The sequence below is a fragment of the Cladophialophora bantiana genome (genome assembly GCF_000835475.1).
Source record: "Cladophialophora bantiana CBS 173.52 unplaced genomic scaffold supercont1.9, whole genome shotgun sequence".
In the NCBI taxonomy this organism is placed as follows: Eukaryota; Fungi; Ascomycota; class Eurotiomycetes; order Chaetothyriales; family Herpotrichiellaceae; genus Cladophialophora; species Cladophialophora bantiana.
The window spans coordinates 1,333,637-1,354,018 of NW_015971583.1; the positions used below are offsets into that span (position 1 = coordinate 1,333,637).

A 20,382-nucleotide genomic window follows, 5' to 3' on the forward strand; every position below is an offset into this window, starting at 1 on the left:
AGAGTTGAACCACACAAACAGTCGAGCTCTTCATCTATCATTTTGGATCTTTTGTATCATTTTACATCCCATTCCCCTCCGACCATTGCATTTCCAACGACAGTCTCATCATGATTTTTTCTTTTCAATTTGCGGGGCCTTCAACATGGTGAAAACCAAGACAGTGACACCCAACATAGCAGTGCCGCCTATCATATAGGCCGTCTCACGACCAGCCCACCAAAACAGACTGCAAAATACAACGGGCCCCAGGGCTCTTCCAAACTGGCCCCAGCTCCGCAGAGCTCCCAAGACTTCGCCTCTGTTACTCTCTTTCGCTTCAAAGCTGCCCAGACTGTTCAACCCCGTCACAACTGTGGCCGAGGTGACAGCAAGTAATGCGCCGGCGCAGTACAAGCCAGTCATGCTGTCTATACGAGAGAGCAGGAAGAAAGCGAGAGTGCTCGAGACGACACCCAATTTTACCACCGTCAGTGGAGGGAGGCGACGCACAATTGAGCCCTGAAGCATCGAGGCGATCAAGCCGACAAACCCCAGTAATCGGCCGTTGATTTTCGACGGGGACAGATGGTCCGGGAAGACGACAGAGGTGATCAAGAATGGGAGCGAGAATTCCATTCCGGAAAAGGGGAGGAGGAAGAGCAAATGAATCATGTTCAATACCATCGGGCTGTTCGTATGTTCGAAGGTCGTCGAGTCGGACTTGGCAGCTTTCGACTCGGAGGCCGCAGTCTTCACAGGTCTGGTCTCTGGAAGCTGGAAATAGAGGTAGAGCGTCTCCAGGACAATCAACAGCAGGGAAAACCCCGCGGCTGTCGCAAATGGGTTGGCGATGACGGTGGTAATGCTTGCGAGCGCGGCCCCCATGGCCGGACCAAAGGTAAACGCAACACTGAAGCACGCGCCCACAAGGGCCATCGTCGACCCTCTTTGCTCTTCTGTACTGATATCCGTCGCAATGGCCGTTGCCAGCTGGACATTCCCTTCACTCAATCCTCCCACGATGCGGCTGAGCAGAAAGGTACGAAAGTCCACGGCGACACACCAAAGCGCCACGCTCGCAATGTTGCCACACATACTCCATAGCAGCGCTGTTCTTCGCCCAAATTTGTCCGACGCACGGCCTATAATGGGGGACGCAATGGCCTGCAACAGCGAGAACAGCGAGCCCAGCGCGCCTCCGAGCAGGACAATGTCGTATTTCTCATTGATAGGCACGGCAAAGGACGACTTGTACGCATTGAGGTAGTGGAGGATGCGGTTCAGGGCCGAGAAAGGGTGTGTTTCGAGTCCGCGATAGAAGGTGAGCAGGGAAGGGAATAGAGGAAGGATGAAGGTAAACGAGATCTAGTAAACGGTCCGTTAGCCTGGGATACAGTAGGATATATGTTTTGCCTGGATCAGCTCACAAGGTCGAGAAGCAGAGAGACGAACAGCACGCGCAGGATCTTCTTCCGCTGTTGAGGCGTGATGGTGTCCATTTCGTCCCAAGACCAATGCCAGTAAGATCCAAAACGTCGACACGTCACCAAGAAGCTCAACTCTGCAGAGGAATATTGCGAAGAAACAGACAGACAATATGGGACAGGTTGTTCAAATATATGCGACCAGCGCTCAAGAGATTAAAATTAGAAATACCGTAATGCAGGAACAATGCGCGAACATCAGCTCATCATCTCGTCTTTGGTTTGGTGGATGAAGGTTGCGCGGCTGCGGTGGCTCGAGAGATGCTTCCTCTCTGAGCATTGGCCGGGCTACTAGGCCGAAATGGTCCACGCTCAGTTGACAGTCATGCCTCAGGCCACACCTCGGGCCCCAGCATGCTATGCTGTGCTGTATTTGGACGCCGAGTTGACCCCGTACACAACTGACAGATGTCTGTCCTTTTCATTCTCTTCAAATGTCATCTTCCATCGGCGTTACCCCGTCGTCCTGCATCTCCCTTCCCACCTCCTCCACCCTCCTCCACACGCGCAGGAGATTCCCTCCTGTAATCGCCCCAACTTGCTCGTCGCTCAATCCTCGTCTCAAAAGCTCCTTCAGCAGATCGGGAAACTTGCTCACATCCTCTAGCCCTCTTGGCGTGCTCTCGGTCCCATCAAAGTCGCTCCCTATTCCAACATGCTCAAAGCCAATCTTATTGCCGATGTACATTATATGCTCGGCAACGTGTTCAAGCGTCGAGTTGGCGGGATAGAACGTCGGTAAGTTACCGGGAATAGTCGCATTGACGCAGGAGATGAATTCCGGAACAAAAGTCACCATGACAACAGAATCGGTCTGCTTGACTAGTGGAAGGATATGGTCGGGGACATTGCGTGGGTGAGGACACAGTGCGTATGCTGACGAGTGAGAGAAGATGACCGGCGCTTGACTCCCAGGAAACGATTTGGTCTGGTTACCCGCCAGGACGTCGTGCATTGTCGCCGGATGGGTGTGGGACAGGTCAACCTAGGCGACGTGGTCAGAACGAGTTCACCCTAGAATCAAGTGCCGTTACAATCATGCCGAGACGATTCATCTCGCGGATAATTTTGGTACCTAGAGTACTCAGCCCATCCCAGTATGGGTTTGCAGGTCTAGCAGCGCCGAGACCAAGCGAGTCATCAACGACCGTAACCTGCGCGGCGTCTGCAAAAGCATTGTGGCAATTCCACGTCAACGTGGCATATTTTGCACCGAGTCTGTGGTAAAGGCGGAGCATCGAGGCATTCCTACCAATCATATGGAGCCCTTCAAGCCCAATTGGGGAGAGCAACTTCCCATGGCGTCTGAACGCTGTGAGGGCCGCACTACTGTCCAGAGTGGCAGGAGAGAATATGTGTGCGTGGGCGGCCTGCAAGCGATGTATGAGGTCCATTTGCGCAAGCGCGTCGATGACGGCTGCACACATGGTAAGGAGAGGTCATTGCCATTGCCATTGCCGAACAGAACTTACTAGGAGCGTAGTTTGTGTTGGAAAAGTCGAATTTGTTGGTCGGACATTCAACGAAGCAGCTCCAAAAGAGTCCGCCTTGCTTGCCCTTCTTCAATCGGGGCAGATCCGAATGGTCCGGCATCCCGCCATCCCTGAATTTGGACGAGAAGTCTGGTTCGTATATGTGATTGTGAAAGTGAGAGCGTACACTCCATGCTAAATCATCGTGTCCATCTGGTTGTGGGCGTCTCAGTCAGTTGAGACTCGTACCTCTCAGGAGCATCCTCCCTACTGGGTACATTGTTGACTAACCCATTAGAGGCGTTACGGCCATAATCCTAGCGACACGCTGATCTAATGACAGGAGGGAGGAGGGGACCAAAGAGAGCAAGATCAAGTCGGGTCGGTGAATGTCATCTTTGAGTGCAATGCCTAGCGCGACGGCCGTAGCCAGGAAGATCAACGGCCGCCATCGAAGCCGGTTGTAACGGTCGTAGCTTTCATCCGCGTCCCAGCGAACCTTGGGCTTCTCGCCGCTGTTTATTCGAGCCATAAGTTATAACCTTGTCGCAGTAATACCTGGACAGGTTCAACGATGAGGTTTGGTAGTTGTAAAGACTTCGATCAACTGTGTGAGAGTGATTGACGATGCTCACGTCATATCCAATTCCAGTCGAGGGTTAGTATCAAACAAGAATCAAAATGAAAAGGACGTGGGAGTTCTATATTGGTGGTGGGAAAATGGAAGGAAACATGATCGTGATCTCTTTGGAAAGGGCGCGAGATAATCGTCTGCTAACTTATTGGATAGTGCACCCACTCTCGGTGGAGATGGGCCTGCTGCTCCATGCCCCATAGATGCGGAGCTGACATAATGCGCATGGCATTTATATATATAAACACACGAGGACACGGCCACCATGGCTACTCGGTCGGACATGCCCCGAAGACAGTTCTTAGAGTGTTCATATGAAGAGTGATATAGCAAGCGTCTTGTTTACGCTGCGAACCTGCAAGCCCGTATAGAGGCCCTTTTTGGGTTCTGTCGATGACGTGAAAGCTGGGCTGGATGGGCTTCGGTTGACTCCTGGTTGATTGCGATCACGCATCCTCTAAGGGGGCTGAAGACGGAGGAGAGGCTGATGTGATTCTTTATATATCCCAAGTTCACGGCACCTTTTGTGGTTGAATGGCTGCGAATGACTTCGTCAGAGTGAATTATTTCTCGGCCGACCATAATCGTCTCTTCGAGCGACATGGATAGCTGCACGAGATCTTGTAGTCTCGAGGCACTATTTCCTGGTCCGGTTCAGAGGCACGACCAAGTGAAATGGGTCAATTGTGCGCAAGTCTCTTCCGCCAGTAGACGCCGGGAATGTCATCTTCACTCTTTGTTCGGATTCTGCTAGCGCTCGCCGTGCTTTCTCACCAGCTTTTTCAAGATTCCAAGAGCGCCAGACTTGTAGCTACCACCGAAGATTGCGTAATGGTTTAAGTGATGGTACTACAGTTGTGGGTTAGCGTGCGTTGGAGTTTGGGAGGTTCATAGATAGATGGCGATTCTCCTGTAGCTGAAGGGGGTACTTACGCTTTCATATAGCGACACTCTGTCTTCATATTCGCTTACCGGCTCCGTCTTTGGCACCAGCTCATGGTATTCTTGCCAGAACGACGGAAATCCGCCGAACATGTGCATTATACCAAAATCATACTCGTTGTGTGCGTAACAGGATGAGGGGTCGAAAACCACATCCTCTATCGGGCCGGCCATGTCTGGTGTGGTGTCGCCGCGACCAACGAAGCTACCTTTGGATTTATTTCCCGACCACAGATCACCATGTACAACGACTGGTTTGATCCCGTCCTTGCCTCCCAGATGGTTGCTACCAAGCAGTTTCGGCACCACCTCGTGGACAGTTCTTTCCACGACACGTCGCAACTCCGGATCTTTCCCATTATTCTCCTCTGCCCTCTCGAGGATTGCGAGGAGCCGTCGTTTGCCAAAGAACTCGGCCCACGAAGAGGTAAATGTATTGTCCTGAGGAGTATCCCCGCAGCACGTCGTGACCGGAAATCCAAACTGAGGCGAATCGTAGCCTTCTGGAACGGGAGCTGACGTCGTGTGTAGCTTTGCTAGTTTTTGGGCCAAAGACATCCCGCTCCCTTCGCCTTTTCCGCTCCTTGAGCGCGACGAGAATCGTCCGCTCAGATCCAGAAATTCTGTAGCAAGGAAGTATCCGCCGCCTTTCTCCAATTGTCCCCACGCGAAGGACTTTGGACACAGGCTGGGCACAGCATCATGAATGGCGTTGAGAGCGGTGTGCTCCCCTTGAAACATTACATCCGCGCCTGGTGAGCGGGACTGCTTGACGAAGATGGAGGTGCTATGCGTGGTGATGCGAAATGTGGATGCAAAGCCAGAGCCGCCGTGGGGGTAAATGTGGGCGGTACTTGCATCGAGGTGTAGAGCGCGTGCAATTGCGGGATCTATCGTCGGCATATTGGTGAAAGCGAACCTGGAAGAGCGGGCATAGTATTTTGGTAAACAGATGGATACACATTGACATGACAGTCATAGGTTCTGCAAATGCAAGGACGTGGACTGACGACTATGACGTAGTCGTGTCCCTCGCTAGGTGGCATGGGAGTTCGGTTTAGTTGTTTGCCGGACGAGGCTGGAGCCTTGTGACCAATATCTGAGAGTCTGCCCTGTCATTTAGCACCCCGCACAGAGGCACTTGGATACTGGTAGTTTTGACATTGTGACACAGTCTTCCGACCTTCAAGATCACATTTGATTCATGTAGATGGCTATGGGAAGAGAACCCGTAACTCAACCCTGCTCACGCCTGTGTCTGGATCTATTAATTTCCTTGCATTCCAGTGACCCAATTCCCTCTATGTGCGTCGAGCTCAGAAACGCCTCCGCTATGCATCTGTGCATTCTGTGAACCAAGCAACCATCTCCAAGCGTGATATCCTATCTCCGTCCAGTGCCCTTGGGTTTGGCTTTCCCCTCCGCATCACTATTAACACCACTGGCTGTCCCACTATCCAACCCTCCACCAGCAGCTCGTTTCTTTTGTCGTAGCGTCTGCCCCTGCCCCTGGAAGCGAGGTTTCACCTCATCCCCTCCAACTGGCTCTCCGTTTTCATCCTTCTTGCGCAAGGGTTTGACTTCGTACCCAAAGAACAGCTTTCCAGGCGCTAGGCGCAGAGGCTGAGGCCCGTTTGTTCTTCTCAGCGGTGGCGGTTTCACGGCATTTGTGGACACACCGCCCACGGGTGTAGATGCATGAGGCGTGGGTGCTTTCGATCCCCTCTTCGAACTGAGCTTGTGGCCCTCTGAAAGGAAGTGTGAGGAGACAGCGCGGGCACCGGCGGCAGCTGTGTTTGATGACGGGGCAATGCTTCCGTAGTTGATCGACTGTGCCATGGTTCCCTGGAAATGAACCGGTCCACCATGTGGCCTTCCCACGCCACTTCGAGGTGTGCTCGTGCCGCTCGTCCGCTCTGGAGGGACGTACCCAACGGGGGTTGCGAAATCAACTTCCAAATCGGTCTCCATCGTTACGATGGCGTGAGATTCCGTGTCCGGCTTAATCTCCAATACAGCAATATCGTACGTCTGATCATTGTATTCAAATGTAAAGATATCGCCTTTTGTCAGACAGGAGAAATTTCGGAATGCGTTTTCGAGGACGGCTCGTGGATCTGAGATATCAAGAAATGCAGGTGACTGGGGTTGCAGTTTGATAAACTTTCCGGGAGGGAGATCGGTGGACTTGATCTGTAGAAGGTCGCCGGGGTCCAACTCGAGAGTCTTCATCAGCTGTTCCAAAAATGTTAGCATGTACCCTTGCTGCGTCCTGGGCCAGAGAGGAATACCCATTGCGGCAGATATATCCTCCCTTCCTCTGCAATAAACTCAAGGACGCCTGCATGTGTGCTCTTGCCAGCATTTCCATTTATCAGCTCGAATACCATAGGATATGTAATGTGAAGTCTTGTCAGCTTGTCCAGTGCCGAGGGTGGCAAGAACACCTTTCCACCATAGTTGACATTCTTTCGATCAGGCCCACTCATCATGACTACGGGGTAGCAGCGGTAGTATTCGTCGAAGCGGCCCATCGAGCGGCCAACGGGAGGGGGCCGCATAAAGGCCGGGTAGTCCATCGGGTCGTGGTAGAAAGACTGTAGATGTTGGCTAAGCCAGACATGGGTTCTATACGGAACTCACCATTTGAAGCGGACTGGCTTTGCCTGATGTGAGAGGTCCGGAAGGGTACAGGACGGCAAAGGCTATGTAGATCTAGGAAACACTGGAGGAGTTCAAAGGTCGTATTAACACGCGGCGGGGAAGTTTTGAGTTGCAGGGCCGGGGTCGATCTCGATGAGAACGGAGGGAAACAGGGAGCTGGCGATGCCTGATAACAGAGTGTGTAGGGAACTGACTGTAATGGGGAAGTAGAGGGACCAAGTGCTTTTGAAACTGGTGATACGCAGTTGGGGGAGATGGATGACGCGCGACTAGAAGAGGCACCATCTGCGAAATGTGACGCAGCGCTGTTGGGTCTCGCAGTGGCGGGTCGGAGACTATCATTCGATTGTTTTGCAGCTTCACAAATTCAGCCTCAAAACAGGAACACGTTTCCTGTTTTCAGATCCGATTTATGATTGCAACCACTTCTACCTCGCCTGTATGCGACAATGGCCTACAATTACCCCCCTTTTAAACGTGCCGCCGAAGACTACGTCCGCACAACCCACTCCGACGATGGCTCCTATGGCCAGCCTACCAAAAAACCGCGCTTCGATGTTCGCAATCCCTCCGCCCTCGCCCCTGATGCACTGGAAGAAGATGCTATCCTGGAAGCAGACGTCATCGGTACACGTGGGCAGCAGGTGAAACGTGGTGCAGTAAACATCGACGGCTATGAGTCGGACTCGGATAATGACAACTTCGAAGCCCGCGCCGATAGAAAAGCCAAAGCGAACGCAAGAGCAGAGAAATCGAAGGTGGAAGATGAAAATGACATGTTCGCTGATCTAGAGGAGGATTTCAGAGACGATTCAGACGGCGGTGCCGGGCGAAGAAGTGGCAAGAAAAAGGCAGTACGATTCATTGACGAGGACGAGATAGAAGGACAAATCCAAAGTTCAAAAAGTGGCGGCCATGTCTCTGCCGACTTCTCGCTTAATGGACGGGGAAAAGGCAAGGCAAAAGAAGAGGACGACGAGGTCGAGAGTAGCAGCGAAAGCGAAGTGGACGACGAAACACGAGCAAGTACCGGCGAACTCGATCCCGAACTTGGAGCTGGAAGCAAGAAGTCACATGCCCCTAAGTTGGATGCTTTCAATATGCGCACGGAACAAGAAGAGGGTCGCTTTGATGATCAGGGAAATTATGTTCGCAAGGCGGCTGATCCTGACGCGATACATGATATCTGGCTTGAAGGTATGTCCAAGAAGGAAATGAAGAGAGCAAGGGAGGCTGCCGACAAACGCGAAGAAGAGCGGAGAAAACGCGACTTGGAGGAAGACGCGAAATCAACCGGCGACGTCCTGGCTGAGTTGATCTCCCTACTTGAACGTGGGGAGACCGTCCTGGAAGCCCTCGCTCGTCTTGCAAAAGCTAAGGATAAGAAGCCTAAAAGGCAACCAAGAAGTAAGCATAAGAAACAAAATGGCGAGCTAGAAGGGCACCCTACAGCAGATGAGACAGCAGAGAAGGCTCGAAAAGCGAAGGTCGAAAAGATCAGCGGTGCAGCGGCTATCTTGTTGGGCAGAGGCCAAGCAGAGGTTTACGACACAGAAAGAGAATTGCTCATTCGACAATATCGAAGAGAAACTGGTAACGATTGGAACAACCCTCCACAGCCCGAGGACCTCGACTCTCATGCTCATGCTGATGATTCCATGGTACAACTGTGGGAGTATAGGTGGACTGATGCTAGGGACGGCGGAGCAATAAATGGCCCGTTCGATGGCCCTACGATGAAGCAATGGAATGATGCTGGTTACTTCGGTGAAGGTGTTGAGTTCCGTAAGAAACACGGTGGCGGTGGTGATTGGACCAGAGTGGCCGAATTCGCCTGATGAGGATGATGTGGATGTGTGATATTCCCAATAATTGACTTCCTAAGCATGGAATATTCCTGTGTCCGTTCGGCCTTCTTCGCCTTCGGCAGCAGCCGCTTGCGTGTGTTGGAAGGTCATGACTCGCCAGTTGAGCTCTCGACGCCAGAACAGCCCATATCCTAGTCTGTTGCCACCGGGTTCGGAGCAGAGACCACCACTGCCCGGCATCTTGTGAGCAAAGATGCAGACACGGAATCTGGAATGGATCATAGCCATTGCACAGCACACACAAGGTTCGTGTGTCAAATAAATGTCGAGTCCGCTGCAGAGATAGCCTTCAGACCGAGGGCTTGATCGTTTCTCTGAGGCGGCATCACTCACATTGTTCTCGAGGGTAACATTGCCCAGCCCGGCCGTAAGGTCACGAAGGACTGGTTCGTCGTCCTCATATTGACTTTCGATAGGTGTGAGAGCTTGGCCAGATGGGGTTTCGGAGCATGTGTCCTTGAATTTGAGGTGACCGCCGGCTTTGATGCGTCGACGCAGTTCCTTGTTGGCAACCATGGCGACGGCACGCATGACAGCGTGATATTCGGGTCTTCCTTCCCCTTTGTTTGCCATCAGTCCCTGATGAGTCCGCCGATCATCGGACCACCAACGAGCATCGCCCGCAACGGCTACAACCGTTGCTGTTTCTGGTTCGACTACAACGGCACCTACTCCTCTTCCGTGGCCGTACCCCTTGGATGCATGGGCGGCCATCTTCGCGAGCTCCATGTACTTATCTGTGGCCGGGACTTCAAGAACTGTTCGCATCCGTCGAAGATGGTGGAGAGGTGGAGCATCTTGAATGACTTGTGCAGCAGGGTTGTAGATCGAGGGCCAATACCGTTCGGTCCACAGGGCGGCCTGCTCCGCAGTCAAAGGTGCGTGGCGTGGGACCACAGCATCGAAGCAACGAGGGAGACCTTCAACATCGATGTGTGGCATGAGTGTGGCCTTGATATCCTCCCATGGAACGATGGTATTGGGCACCAACAAAAACACGGTTTGAAGACCTCGCGCGTCATAATCACGGCGCCATGTCAAGTCCACAGGTAGGTGTGAAAGAGTGCACACACGGCGAAAATGGCTGAACGAAGGGTGCTTGCCGCCGCTGGGAATAATGGGTTTGACAATGCTAGTCACTCTTGTCAGCTCTGGTTCATTCATGAGGGTCTCTGGGTCACAAACCCCAATGCCTTGCTTGTCAACTTAGCCGGTATTTCAATGACAAAGGCCTGGACTGGGATGACTCAGTTAGGCAGAGTTCTTATGGAGAAGAGTAAAAGAGAGCTGTACCGAATACTTCCTCGGAGCGATTTTCATGAACCGTCTTCAATGGCTCGAGAACGAATGAGACTTGTTCCGCCATATCTGAAGACTGCTGGGGTTTGGATGCATCGTAGAGCAGAGAGGGAGTGCTGCGGACTTGACGACGAAGAGAAAGGAAAGTGAGAAGGTGGGAGGCAACTGCCTACACAAGTGAGAATTGCTGAAAGGCAGTTGCACCTGCGGTAAGCAACTTGTCCGCTCACTCACAGAGTGACAAGTGACAAGTGACAATGGAAGCAACGACGAGGGCGGAGACCTTGCCGACTTGCAAACAAGTAAAAGTGCAACCGCTCAACTTCTATGGAGAGAAGGAGACGATCAGCAGTATCGAGCCTAAACGCTTACCACGACAACTAGTGTAAGAAACGAAAAGAAGTCTATATACAGTTGAGAAGAGGGGAACTAAAGACGGGTAGGTGAGTGAATTAGATGAATAGAATTGTTCAACGCCATTTTTGGGTTTTTTTTATTGAGTCACTTCGAGGTAGTGAATGGAAAGTTGACTTGGAGGCTTGGCGGATCAACGTTGTTCCGCGAGGAGGTCAAACGAAGACATTAAGGCAATTCTGATATATGGCCGACCATCTTCACACACACATCTTCGTAAAAGTCAAACACTTCCTCCGGGAATCGATGACCATTCCCTGTTGTGATCACAAGGGACAGATAGAAGAGAAGGCTGTGCGGCTCTGTCAGCCTCACCCAAGGCATTTCCCAACGACGCCACGAAAGATCCGGGAACCTGCGGCGGCGTACTAGTATCATGTTCTCCCGGCGATAACCTGTGCCACCATCTCTCCCCCACTGACTGACAAAGCCCTTTGGATCCGTCCTGCGTTTACAGGGTAAAATCCGTGACATAGGGCAGTCCGAATCTATGTCTGCGTCGTCGAGATGGAGACATCGTATCAAGATGGCATCAACATCGCATTGAATAACGACATGTCCGTTCCAGGCCCAGTTAAATTTCCCAGTTATTTTCCGCTGGTTTGGCCGCGTGGCTGTCGCGGTGGGAGATGGGGAACGTCGAGAATTCCAAATTTGATGCATCATGTGCACAGCAAACTCGACTAAGAACTTTCCCCGTATGGTCTTTCAATAGTCGCTTCAGGCTTTTCTCGTCGAGATGAAACCGGCGGAGGAACAACAAACATTAGCCGGCGCGGCCAACGCAGCGCCAGTGTAGAGATTTTGTATGCCGCGTAGCCGAAGGGCGAAGTCGGCAAGACGAGGGTATCCGGGGACCAAACACAGCGAGTCTTTCATTTTTCATCTGGCTCGGTCTCCTCCTATGAAAGGGAGTCGTCGCAGAGCCCCTTCGTCATCGTCCGAGTCATGATGGCATGCCGCCATGTGGTATTGCGTCGTCAAGTCTCCAACTTCAAAGTCAAGACCAGTAGACTCACATACGCCGCAATACTGAGTGCCGTCAGCGCAATGACCACATTCCCACTTGTGCGAAATCTCTTCCTCCCCAATCCATCATCCCCAACCTCATTAAAAAACTGTCGATTCCCTTGCTGTCTCCGATAGGCACTAACTAGGAGCAGCCCTACAGCGTAGGCTGCGAAAAGCGCACCGATGGAGTAGAATTCCGAGGTAAAGATCTTGAGGACCACAAGGGCGAACGAAAACTGGGAGAGCGACGTGCGAATGTACGCCCCCTCGAAGGTGCGTTGTGCGGCGCGGATTTCGACGAGCTCTTCGTTAGTGAGGTCGACGGAGCGAGCACGGTGCGTGCGAAGGCGGAACCGGTCTTCGGGGTGGCGGGAGGTGAACATGCTGGAGGAAGGAATGTGATTGTAACTTCAGCTTGATCATTGTGCTACCTTGACTCGGTACCCGCAGCGGTGCAAACGATTCATGGAGAGCTTAGGGGTTGAGGGATTGAGCTTCGTGCTGAGGGAGCTGTGGTGGGCGGTGTGGAGTATGGAGGACTCTTACAAGCCTACGAGCTACCGACTCGCCAGGTATGTGGTCCATCTTGGCGACGGATGACAACCTCGGGAGGTAAGTACGAGCTTGGTACGAGGTAAATCGACACCCGATGCTCACCCAACCTACGCCGCTTTTAAATAATGCTCACCTCTCACTCAAGAGAATATCGCCTGACACAGCAATAGCCTTTGTGATGTACACCGTCTGCCCTCTGTGGCATGTTTTATGTAATCCCGGAGCACAATCTCCACCTAAAAGCAGTCCTTCCAATATCGTAAAGTAAGATCTGTTGGTGATTAGGTACCAGTCTAATATTAAAGAATTGCTATTGAGTGACGAGCAGGAGGGGTGAGTGGTGAGTCGGCGAATGGAGTTTGTTTGTGGGCGCCAAAGTCAAGCTCTAGCCCAGAAGGGGGCGAGCTGGGTGTTGATTTACCTCATCTTAACGCGGAAGAGTACGTTGACGAGGCTGTGAGAGGATGATCGACCGCGGTTATATCCGCTCACCCAACAACTCTTCATCTTCTTGACGGTTGGCTTACTTCGTACTGTGGGATAGGATTCTCAGCGGATCTCAACAGGAGGAGACCTAAGTATGGCTCAAGAGAAGCCAGAGCTGAAGCCACTTCGATCTTTGGGTATGTACCCAGGCTGAAATATGAGCTATACTAACGTTGGAGTAGGTGTTCTGGAAAAGTATCTGGTCAAACGAAGTCGAATAGGTGTTTATCAAAGGGTCGCGATAACCGCGAGGTACGCATGCAGAAGCAGTAAGACTTTGAAACCTGCTTTGTTCGCTGCGTTGGCTGCCGTTATATCGAAACATCCGACTCTCTCAGTTACGTCTATTGAAGTTGACTCAGGAGTACCATACTTCGCTCGTTTACCATTCATCAACCTGGACAAAATTGTTACATTTACCGAGTTTGATGAGCTTGCTGATCAGCATGGAGGATTTCCTGCTCTGGATGCCCTTCTTGCGCATGAGCATACCCAGGCGTGGGAGTATATGTCATTACCGCTGTGGCGGATGCATGTCCTCCAGAGTCGAGGCAATTTTTCGGAGTTCATACTGTGCTACTTCTTCCATCATTGCATTGGAGATACGAAGAGTGCTCTTGTGCTGCACCAGGCTGTCGAGACTGCCCTTAACGATTCACTGGAAAGGGCGCCAGCCTCTGTGGTGGACACACCCGACTTGCCACTCCTGCCACCGTTGGAGGCCTTGAGAGGATTGGCAGAGCGCAATGGTTTGGACAATCAAGAGCAGTCATTGCATATATGGTCAGGTGCAGTACAATACCTACCTGTACAAACTAAGATCACATCCTTGTGGCTTTCTCGAGAAGAGACGACGGGATTGTTGCAGGTCAGTAAACACAATGGCGTGTCCTTGACGGCAACCTTGGAGGCCATGCTTGTTGCAGCCCTTTTTACACATGTACCGCCTGAGTACACAACAATCAAAACCGATTGCGCCGTTTCTCTGCGCCAGTGGCTCCCAAATCCCATCAATGCAGATTCGATGGGGGTGTTTGTCGACACGTTCTTCATGACGCACGAGCGAGCCCCTTTCGCGTGGGAGGAAGCCAGAAGGATAAAGAACAGGATTGACCGGGTCATGCAGGAGAAGAGAGGAGATGGCCTGCTTGAAAAGCTATCACATATCGCAGACTTCGAGATCTGGATGAAGGAGAAGATGGGTCAACGAAGGACTACTTCCTTGGAGTTGTCGAATGTTGGACATCTGAGCCCGTTACAAGCGGACAAAGATTATCAGATCGAAAGCCTGCTTTTCAGTCAGAGTGCTGGCGCGAGTAGTGGAGCCATCAAGGTCAGTGCGGTGTCTGGCAGAGATGGACGACTGACGCTGGGGTTTTCGTGGCAAGAAGGTGTGGTTGAGAATCAGGTCGTCCAAGATGTGATCCGGGAGTTTCACCGCATCCTAGATGATCAAATATAGACAGTCTCTTCCAGCAAATGTCACTCGTCGCTTGGCCGTCATTGACGATCGCAATGAATGGGAGCTTGGAAGCAGCGGCGAACAGACGGAGCTATTCCATCGCAGTATCGCGCCGGAAAGGCCCTTCTATTCATTAGTTCACCTCTGACTTCCTTTCCTTATGATGTATGTGATTTGACCACCCTCATCTGTGTCTCCCTCCTTCATATCCCGAGCAACCATTTCTAACCTGGCAGGGGGCCGAAGCTTTTTAGAAAGCAAAGACCCCTCGTTGTATACGCTCCAAGCGGTTCTCTCAATTAAGTCTCGGGGCAGAATTAGATATCATTGCCAAGTCTCAACTATCGTGCGGCTTGCATCTGTGCCTATGAGACTTAGACCAGCGCCGCCGCGATTAGGGAAGAAGAGATAAACTACCAGAGTTGAGATGGCAATACTACGCAGCGCTGCGAAAGCCTCGTTGCAATATCGCTTTGTAAGCTTCGCCTCTTGTTTCTCTACTATTCTTTCTCTGACCTTTCTCGAGCCCGCTCCTGCTAATTAATCACTAGGCAAAGGTTATCTTCCTAATTTTAAACATACGGAGTGACTGATTACCGCGGTGCTCATCTGCATCCCAGCCTTCTTGCCTCTGCGGATTGCAAAATGAGTAGGTAAGGCGCCTAGATGCTCTAGACACCCACTGTCGAATGAGAGTCGTCTAAAGAATTTCTTGAAATGGTTACACCATCAAGGGTCTCTCTACCCACTGGGTCTAGATAGGAAACGTGCCAGCAATCTCGATGAGTTTAAGTCTGGATTATGTTTTTTTTAAGGAGTTCTTCACAGCGGCAATTGATGCGGTTGTCACCAACAAAGTCGCTTTCTCGATAATTCCTGTCACCCAGATAGCCAAGAACGCTCATAGGACATCAAACGATACCATGAGGTCCTATCTCTCCTTCGGCTTCTTGACTATTTTCCCGAATCGCTTCGGCGCCAATGCGTTTACAGTCGCTGTGCTAGGCAAAGTGGGAGTCTTTACAGAATTTCCGGCTAAGGTAGATGGAAATTGCCGAGAGAGTTATCACTGTCTCAACGTCCCAAATAATGACAGACATTAACGAGCGTGGTGCATGGCTATTAGATACCTTCAATGGCGATCTTTCAGACTTCAACGACAATCTCGCGAACAGGGGTTTCGATAAAGGGTATCGGTGCGTCCTCTCGTTGTATGTCTATGAAAATTCCTACCGTCTCTTATTACCGTACCTGATACCCCTGATTCAGAGATTTCAATTGCGGGGGCGTTCACACTGACCCATTCAAATCCAACGGCGGCATGGTTCTTATCGCAGATATCTGCGATGTTGGAAACAAAGGAACGAGCCAATGGCCTGGAGTCGCCTCATCCTTCAAGTGCTGCCCTGAAGGGAATTAGTGCGCTGCAGGTCCAGCTTATTGTCCTTGATGTAGTTAAGAAGGCCGACAATAGAGCTGCGTGTGAATGCAAGGTCCCGGATCCTCATTAAGAGAGACTCACTGGTACAAAGTGTACTTTGAAATTCTTAATAAACAGCCCTGTCTCGAATCGGTTTGTCTCCCTGCAGGCGGAGAAGCACAGGGTACCAGACACTTGCTATGACATGTCTTCTTACGAATTGAACGACGGCTACCCAGAACCTCTTCGTTCCCAATAGCCATGTGTTGTCAGCGGTAACAGGGCAAAGACTGGGACAAGACTTGGAGAACGCCCGAAGCACGTGGCGATATCTTATTGGCATACCACAAGTAGACAGGGACCAGCCAAGTGTCAAAGTTGTCAGATATGCTGCATTGGAGCCTAGTGAGCCTAGCTCTTCTATCCAATCAGTGACCAACATGGAAACCTTTGGTTTGCTTCGTAATGACCTTCAATAAGCATAGACCTATGCAGAACAGAAAATGTTGTCAGAATCGCCCTTCATCCAGTATTCCTAGTCTAGGAAAATACTTTTTTCGGTCTCCTAGTCCCTTTCTCCTTGGAGCATAAGCTGTGGTTAGATTGAGAGTCGTTCTAGGAAGCAAAGAATACTGCCGAGTTTTTATAATTGAACATCATTTCCCAGCTGTTATCCACTGTCTTCATTCCATATTTTCGTCTGGTAGCTCTCTCTCAACCGTTCTTCACCTTTCTCTCAAGTATATCAGACGCTCCCGGCGTTCGGGGTCTGAAGACAACAGATGGCTCTCTACGGCAAAGCCGGCCTCGTAAGCCCTGTTAGAGACGATCCCGAGCCTTGTGAACGGCCAGATTGCTCCCGTTGCGCTGAATTATTGGCTCATTGTAGGCTGTCTATACTACCGAAATACATACTGATACACTAACAGTGCCTTTTTAGTGCCGATCGTGTTCACTCATTTCTGGTACAACCCGGGTACACTCTGTGATTCTTGCTCGACATTCATTAAGACTGGTGGAACACGCGGACAGATAGCCGATCAACTTTGGCCTTATCATGGCAACCCTCGATCTATACCCCAAAACGCGACTGAACGGCGATGCCCGCTTTGTTCCTTACTTTTGTTGGCAAGATGTCAACAGGTAGATGAGTCGTCGCCACAAACGTTGGCATGTTCCAATCCGCCAATTCCGAAACCCCTGGCAGACGATGACAGTACCAGTGTGGGTGATGTGATCCTCTTTTCTCCCAGCACGACACAAATAAAGATCGGGACCCATGCCAACTGCCCTATTCGAGTATGCCCTATAGACCAAGTCGACATGAATGTCCTTCGCGGATGGCTAAATCTCTGCGAAGGCCAGCATGGAAGATACTGCGCGTCAGGCTTCCTCGAAACAGTTACTGCCAAGATGGATTTCATAGTTGTTGATGTCCAACAAAAAATGCTTGTCGATGCAGGCAACTCGTGCAGGTACCTTGCACTCAGCTATGCCTGGGGCAATGTTCCGCAGCTTCAGCTGACGCTGGGAAGAAAAGAAGAGCTGTTTGTACCGGGAGCACTGCAAAGATGCTGGGAACAAATACCCCGGGTTATCCGAGATGCTATGCACGTTGTTGCTGCGATTGGAGAAAAGTACCTTTGGGTTGATGCCCTTTGCATCGTGTAGGATGACCCAATACATAAGCACAAGCAGATCCGCGAGATGGGAACGATTTACGGCGGCGCTCTAGCCACTATCGTCGCTGCTGCGAGCAGTAATGCTGCACAAGGCCTATGTGGCGTTGAGACGGGTACAAGGCTGGTGACTGACTATGCCGTATCTTCCGGCATCTACGTGCCCAAAAGAGAGCCTTTCAAGGATTCTGTTTTGAAATCCTTGCACAATACCCGCGCCTGGACTTATCAGGAGCGACTCTTGTCTAAGAGATGCATCTATTTCTCGCGACAACAGGTGTTTTTTCAATGCAAACAAACAGTGTGGTCGGAGGATCGCTGGGAAGATGCATGGGCAAGCCACACGATTTCGTATAACGAATTTGCTTCTATTCAGCATGGGTTTGGGAAACTCACGCTCTTGAATTACTCCATGTCAAGGGATTGTCGTCATCCGGAAATCTTCGATGAATATTACGCTTTGCTTGCGCAAGAATATTCTATGAAGAAGTTGAGCTATGACTCCGATATCTTGAATGCATTTGCTGGACTATGCTCGTTCTTTTTGCATCGTTGGAGACTCAAATTCATTTGTGGTTCTCCGCTGGAAAGCAGCCTTTCCACTTCTGCTTTATTGTGGTATCATCTGCAAATGGGCATTCGCAGATACAACTATGACGACGATTCGAACCTTTTCCCGTCTTGGTCCTGGAGTGGATGGATAGGCGACATCCTTTACCTGCCGTATGCCTCAGTCGTTCTCCATGGGCCTGTACTTCTGCGCGGATCTGAAGAGTGCGTGTGTATCATGCCCTCTGGCAGTACTACGCAGTCGATGGGTTCGTTGATGTCGAATTGTGAGGCTTACCCGACGCTTCCTATTCGCGACCAGGCTTGGTTGGGCAAGGAAGTCTTCTCCGGCAAATTGAACGTGCTTCGTTTCTGGAGCTTCACCACACCACTACAATTCTTTTGCTACAAAAAGGCAAAACCTTGCCCAGCCAGTCCTTCACTAACTTCAGTATCAGGAGAAGGTACCAATTATCAGGCATTTGTTGTGACGAAAGATGGGTGGATATGTGGTGGACTCCTTGGATTTGATACCGACATGTTAGAGAATGCCAAATCTGAGTGGGAATTCGTCCTGCTCTCTGCGTCGACCCTTGGTTGTCGCCCAGACCACGAGCAAACCGTCCCGTCCCGCTGCATTTGCCCAACTTTTTGCCACATACACAATCCAACAAAACATACTATGGACGATGATACAGAACTAATGACAGGAGGAAACAACGACGACAACGGTGAGGAGAGCGTAAGGAGCGTGGTCGAAAGCGAAGGAGAAGGAAAAAATGTAGAGCCGGGATGTATGCGAAATGTCCTCGTCCTACGATGGGAGGGAAAATATGCACACCGAGTTGGTATAGGTGTTATCCACAAGATTGCTTGGGTTGCAGCAGAACCAGATATGAAGTTTATTCAGCTTTCCTGAACGCGAGAAGTTTTGCAATCGATCAGGCATGAGAAACTCAGGAGACCTTGACTATGCTGGTGCTTTTCCTGATGTTAATGTGCCTATTCTGTTGCCTATTCCAGTTGAGTGTATGCCAAATAGTGCTATAAAAAGCGAGCCTTCAAGGAGTCTCATATCGGCGTAACTATTGGTTAAGGTAAACAGCTGCAATCGACCTTCGAACTCTAAGACTCGTCTGGTTACAACAGCAGCTGACGTTTTAGTGCTGCCCAATTAGCTTTGCGTGCGTCTAGGAAAGGAGCAACCACTTAGAGCAGCTCTACTCTCACATCCTTTCGGATGCCACCAGTTCTCCAGGCTTGGATTACTCGCAACCAATCCTCGTGTCCTTTTGCCCACATACTTCCTCTTGTTAATGTATCCAGGGCCTCCGGCCCAGGAGCCGCAACTTTGTAGAGTTCGCCTTCGGCATTGAAATAGCTGGGTGGACAGTTGGACATAGCTATGAATGGTGATGCGCCAGCCACAATCCGCTTAGTCCAAGCGGACTCTGCCTCGACGGTTAGCTCAATAGTGCAGGCGGACTTGTTGCCAGGCCTCGGATCATCGCCGTCCTTTTTGACCCCTTTAGTGACCTCGGTAATCATGAAGGCAATATGCTGCGCCAACTCATCGACCATGGTAGTCTGGTTAGGAGTGGCTCCAGCTTGAGCCCCTGCCCCAGACAAAACAGGTTTGGGGAAGCCATTTGATTGGACTTCATGCAGAGTTGCGATTCCCTGGTCCCATTTATCATCGAGCAATTGACAGTTTGGGCCAACCACTTTAATATGTAAACGTGCTCCAGGACTGGTGTCTAAAGAAACTTTGTAACTCCTACTGAAGACCAGGGTATCCACTGGATACTCCTGTCCGTCAAAAACAATACTGTTCTCCGTGAGACCAACCACTCCTCGGCCGTCATTGTCGATGAGTGTTACATTGGGAGCATTGAAACTTTGTAAATACTTATCATGAAACATGGTCGCTTGCACCAGCCAGAGTACCAAGCTTTTAATTTTGCCGCAGTGGTCCTGTCCTCCACGTATCATCCACCCGGGCGCTGAAATTCATCCGTCTTTGCTTCTGGCACCCTGGTCTGCCATGGATCTCTCGTGTCCACCAGTCTGCATCTGTCTTGTTTTGTCCTCTGACATCAACTGACGAAGGTGTCCGTTGAAACACATAGAGATGTTTCGCCCACTTTGCGAGTTCTGGAACAAGTTGGATGGCAGTAGCGCCGGTGCCGGTTATCCCGAATTCCTTATCGGCTAAATTTGTGATTGCCGGATCCGCCTCGCATCCTCATGTATAGACCTAGGACTAACAAGACGTGTGGAAACTGTGTCCTCTTAAACTACCCAGCCCGCGAATTTTGTGAATTTTCGGCCAGTTTAATATCCACCAGCAAGAGCCACGAACCGAGATGGCACAGAAATCATTTTATGATCTTTTTCTCTGCGTATAGACTCCAGTCTGGTGACCCAATCATTCTTTAAACTGTCCCAGGCTATGTTGTAA

General features: G+C 50.9%; 11 protein-coding genes across 11 annotated transcripts; 4 read left to right on the plus strand and 7 right to left on the minus strand.

Annotated features, from left to right (window-relative positions):
* Nucleotides 1-108: 108 nt before the first annotated feature.
* Nucleotides 109-1,481, minus strand: Z519_06794 (uncharacterized protein; the record flags this gene model as incomplete). The annotated part of the gene is made up of 2 exons (XM_016764532.1): nt 109-1,347; nt 1,410-1,481. 2 exons carry the CDS (start codon nt 1,479-1,481, stop codon nt 109-111), a joined length of 1,311 nt encoding a protein of 436 aa, XP_016619614.1.
* Nucleotides 1,482-1,896: 415 nt separating this feature from the next.
* On the minus strand, nt 1,897-3,470 carry Z519_06795 (uncharacterized protein; the record flags this gene model as incomplete). Its single annotated transcript, XM_016764533.1, has 4 exons — nt 1,897-2,451; nt 2,501-2,883; nt 2,939-3,151; nt 3,230-3,470. 4 exons carry the CDS (start codon nt 3,468-3,470, stop codon nt 1,897-1,899), a joined length of 1,392 nt encoding a protein of 463 aa, XP_016619615.1.
* An 852-nt stretch (nt 3,471-4,322) lies between these two features.
* Z519_06796 (uncharacterized protein) lies at nt 4,323-5,417 on the minus strand (the record flags this gene model as incomplete). The annotated part of the gene is made up of 2 exons (XM_016764534.1): nt 4,323-4,421; nt 4,506-5,417. 2 exons carry the CDS (start codon nt 5,415-5,417, stop codon nt 4,323-4,325), a joined length of 1,011 nt encoding a protein of 336 aa, XP_016619616.1.
* A 480-nt stretch (nt 5,418-5,897) lies between these two features.
* Nucleotides 5,898-7,093, minus strand: Z519_06797 (uncharacterized protein; the record flags this gene model as incomplete). Its single annotated transcript, XM_016764535.1, has 2 exons — nt 5,898-6,749; nt 6,806-7,093. 2 exons carry the CDS (start codon nt 7,091-7,093, stop codon nt 5,898-5,900), a joined length of 1,140 nt encoding a protein of 379 aa, XP_016619617.1.
* Nucleotides 7,094-7,627: 534 nt separating this feature from the next.
* Nucleotides 7,628-9,016, plus strand: Z519_06798 (uncharacterized protein; the record flags this gene model as incomplete). Its single annotated transcript, XM_016764536.1, has 1 exon — nt 7,628-9,016. One exon carries the CDS (start codon nt 7,628-7,630, stop codon nt 9,014-9,016), a length of 1,389 nt encoding a protein of 462 aa, XP_016619618.1.
* A 42-nt stretch (nt 9,017-9,058) lies between these two features.
* Nucleotides 9,059-10,412, minus strand: Z519_06799 (uncharacterized protein; the record flags this gene model as incomplete). Its single annotated transcript, XM_016764537.1, has 3 exons — nt 9,059-10,178; nt 10,232-10,283; nt 10,340-10,412. 3 exons carry the CDS (start codon nt 10,410-10,412, stop codon nt 9,059-9,061), a joined length of 1,245 nt encoding a protein of 414 aa, XP_016619619.1.
* Nucleotides 10,413-11,739: 1,327 nt separating this feature from the next.
* Z519_06800 (uncharacterized protein) lies at nt 11,740-12,153 on the minus strand (the record flags this gene model as incomplete). Its single annotated transcript, XM_016764538.1, has 1 exon — nt 11,740-12,153. One exon carries the CDS (start codon nt 12,151-12,153, stop codon nt 11,740-11,742), a length of 414 nt encoding a protein of 137 aa, XP_016619620.1.
* A 752-nt stretch (nt 12,154-12,905) lies between these two features.
* Z519_06801 (uncharacterized protein) lies at nt 12,906-14,273 on the plus strand (the record flags this gene model as incomplete). Its single annotated transcript, XM_016764539.1, has 2 exons — nt 12,906-12,948; nt 12,994-14,273. The coding sequence occupies 2 exons, from the start codon at nt 12,906-12,908 to the stop codon at nt 14,271-14,273; spliced, it is 1,323 nt and encodes a 440-aa protein (XP_016619621.1).
* A 2,833-nt stretch (nt 14,274-17,106) lies between these two features.
* Nucleotides 17,107-17,364, plus strand: Z519_06802 (uncharacterized protein; the record flags this gene model as incomplete). The annotated part of the gene is made up of 1 exon (XM_016764540.1): nt 17,107-17,364. One exon carries the CDS (start codon nt 17,107-17,109, stop codon nt 17,362-17,364), a length of 258 nt encoding a protein of 85 aa, XP_016619622.1.
* Nucleotides 17,365-17,400: 36 nt separating this feature from the next.
* Z519_06803 (uncharacterized protein) lies at nt 17,401-18,840 on the plus strand (the record flags this gene model as incomplete). Its single annotated transcript, XM_016764541.1, has 1 exon — nt 17,401-18,840. The coding sequence occupies one exon, from the start codon at nt 17,401-17,403 to the stop codon at nt 18,838-18,840; it is 1,440 nt and encodes a 479-aa protein (XP_016619623.1).
* A 290-nt stretch (nt 18,841-19,130) lies between these two features.
* On the minus strand, nt 19,131-19,844 carry Z519_06804 (uncharacterized protein; the record flags this gene model as incomplete). Its single annotated transcript, XM_016764542.1, has 1 exon — nt 19,131-19,844. The coding sequence occupies one exon, from the start codon at nt 19,842-19,844 to the stop codon at nt 19,131-19,133; it is 714 nt and encodes a 237-aa protein (XP_016619624.1).
* Between the last annotated feature and the right edge of the window lie 538 nt (nt 19,845-20,382).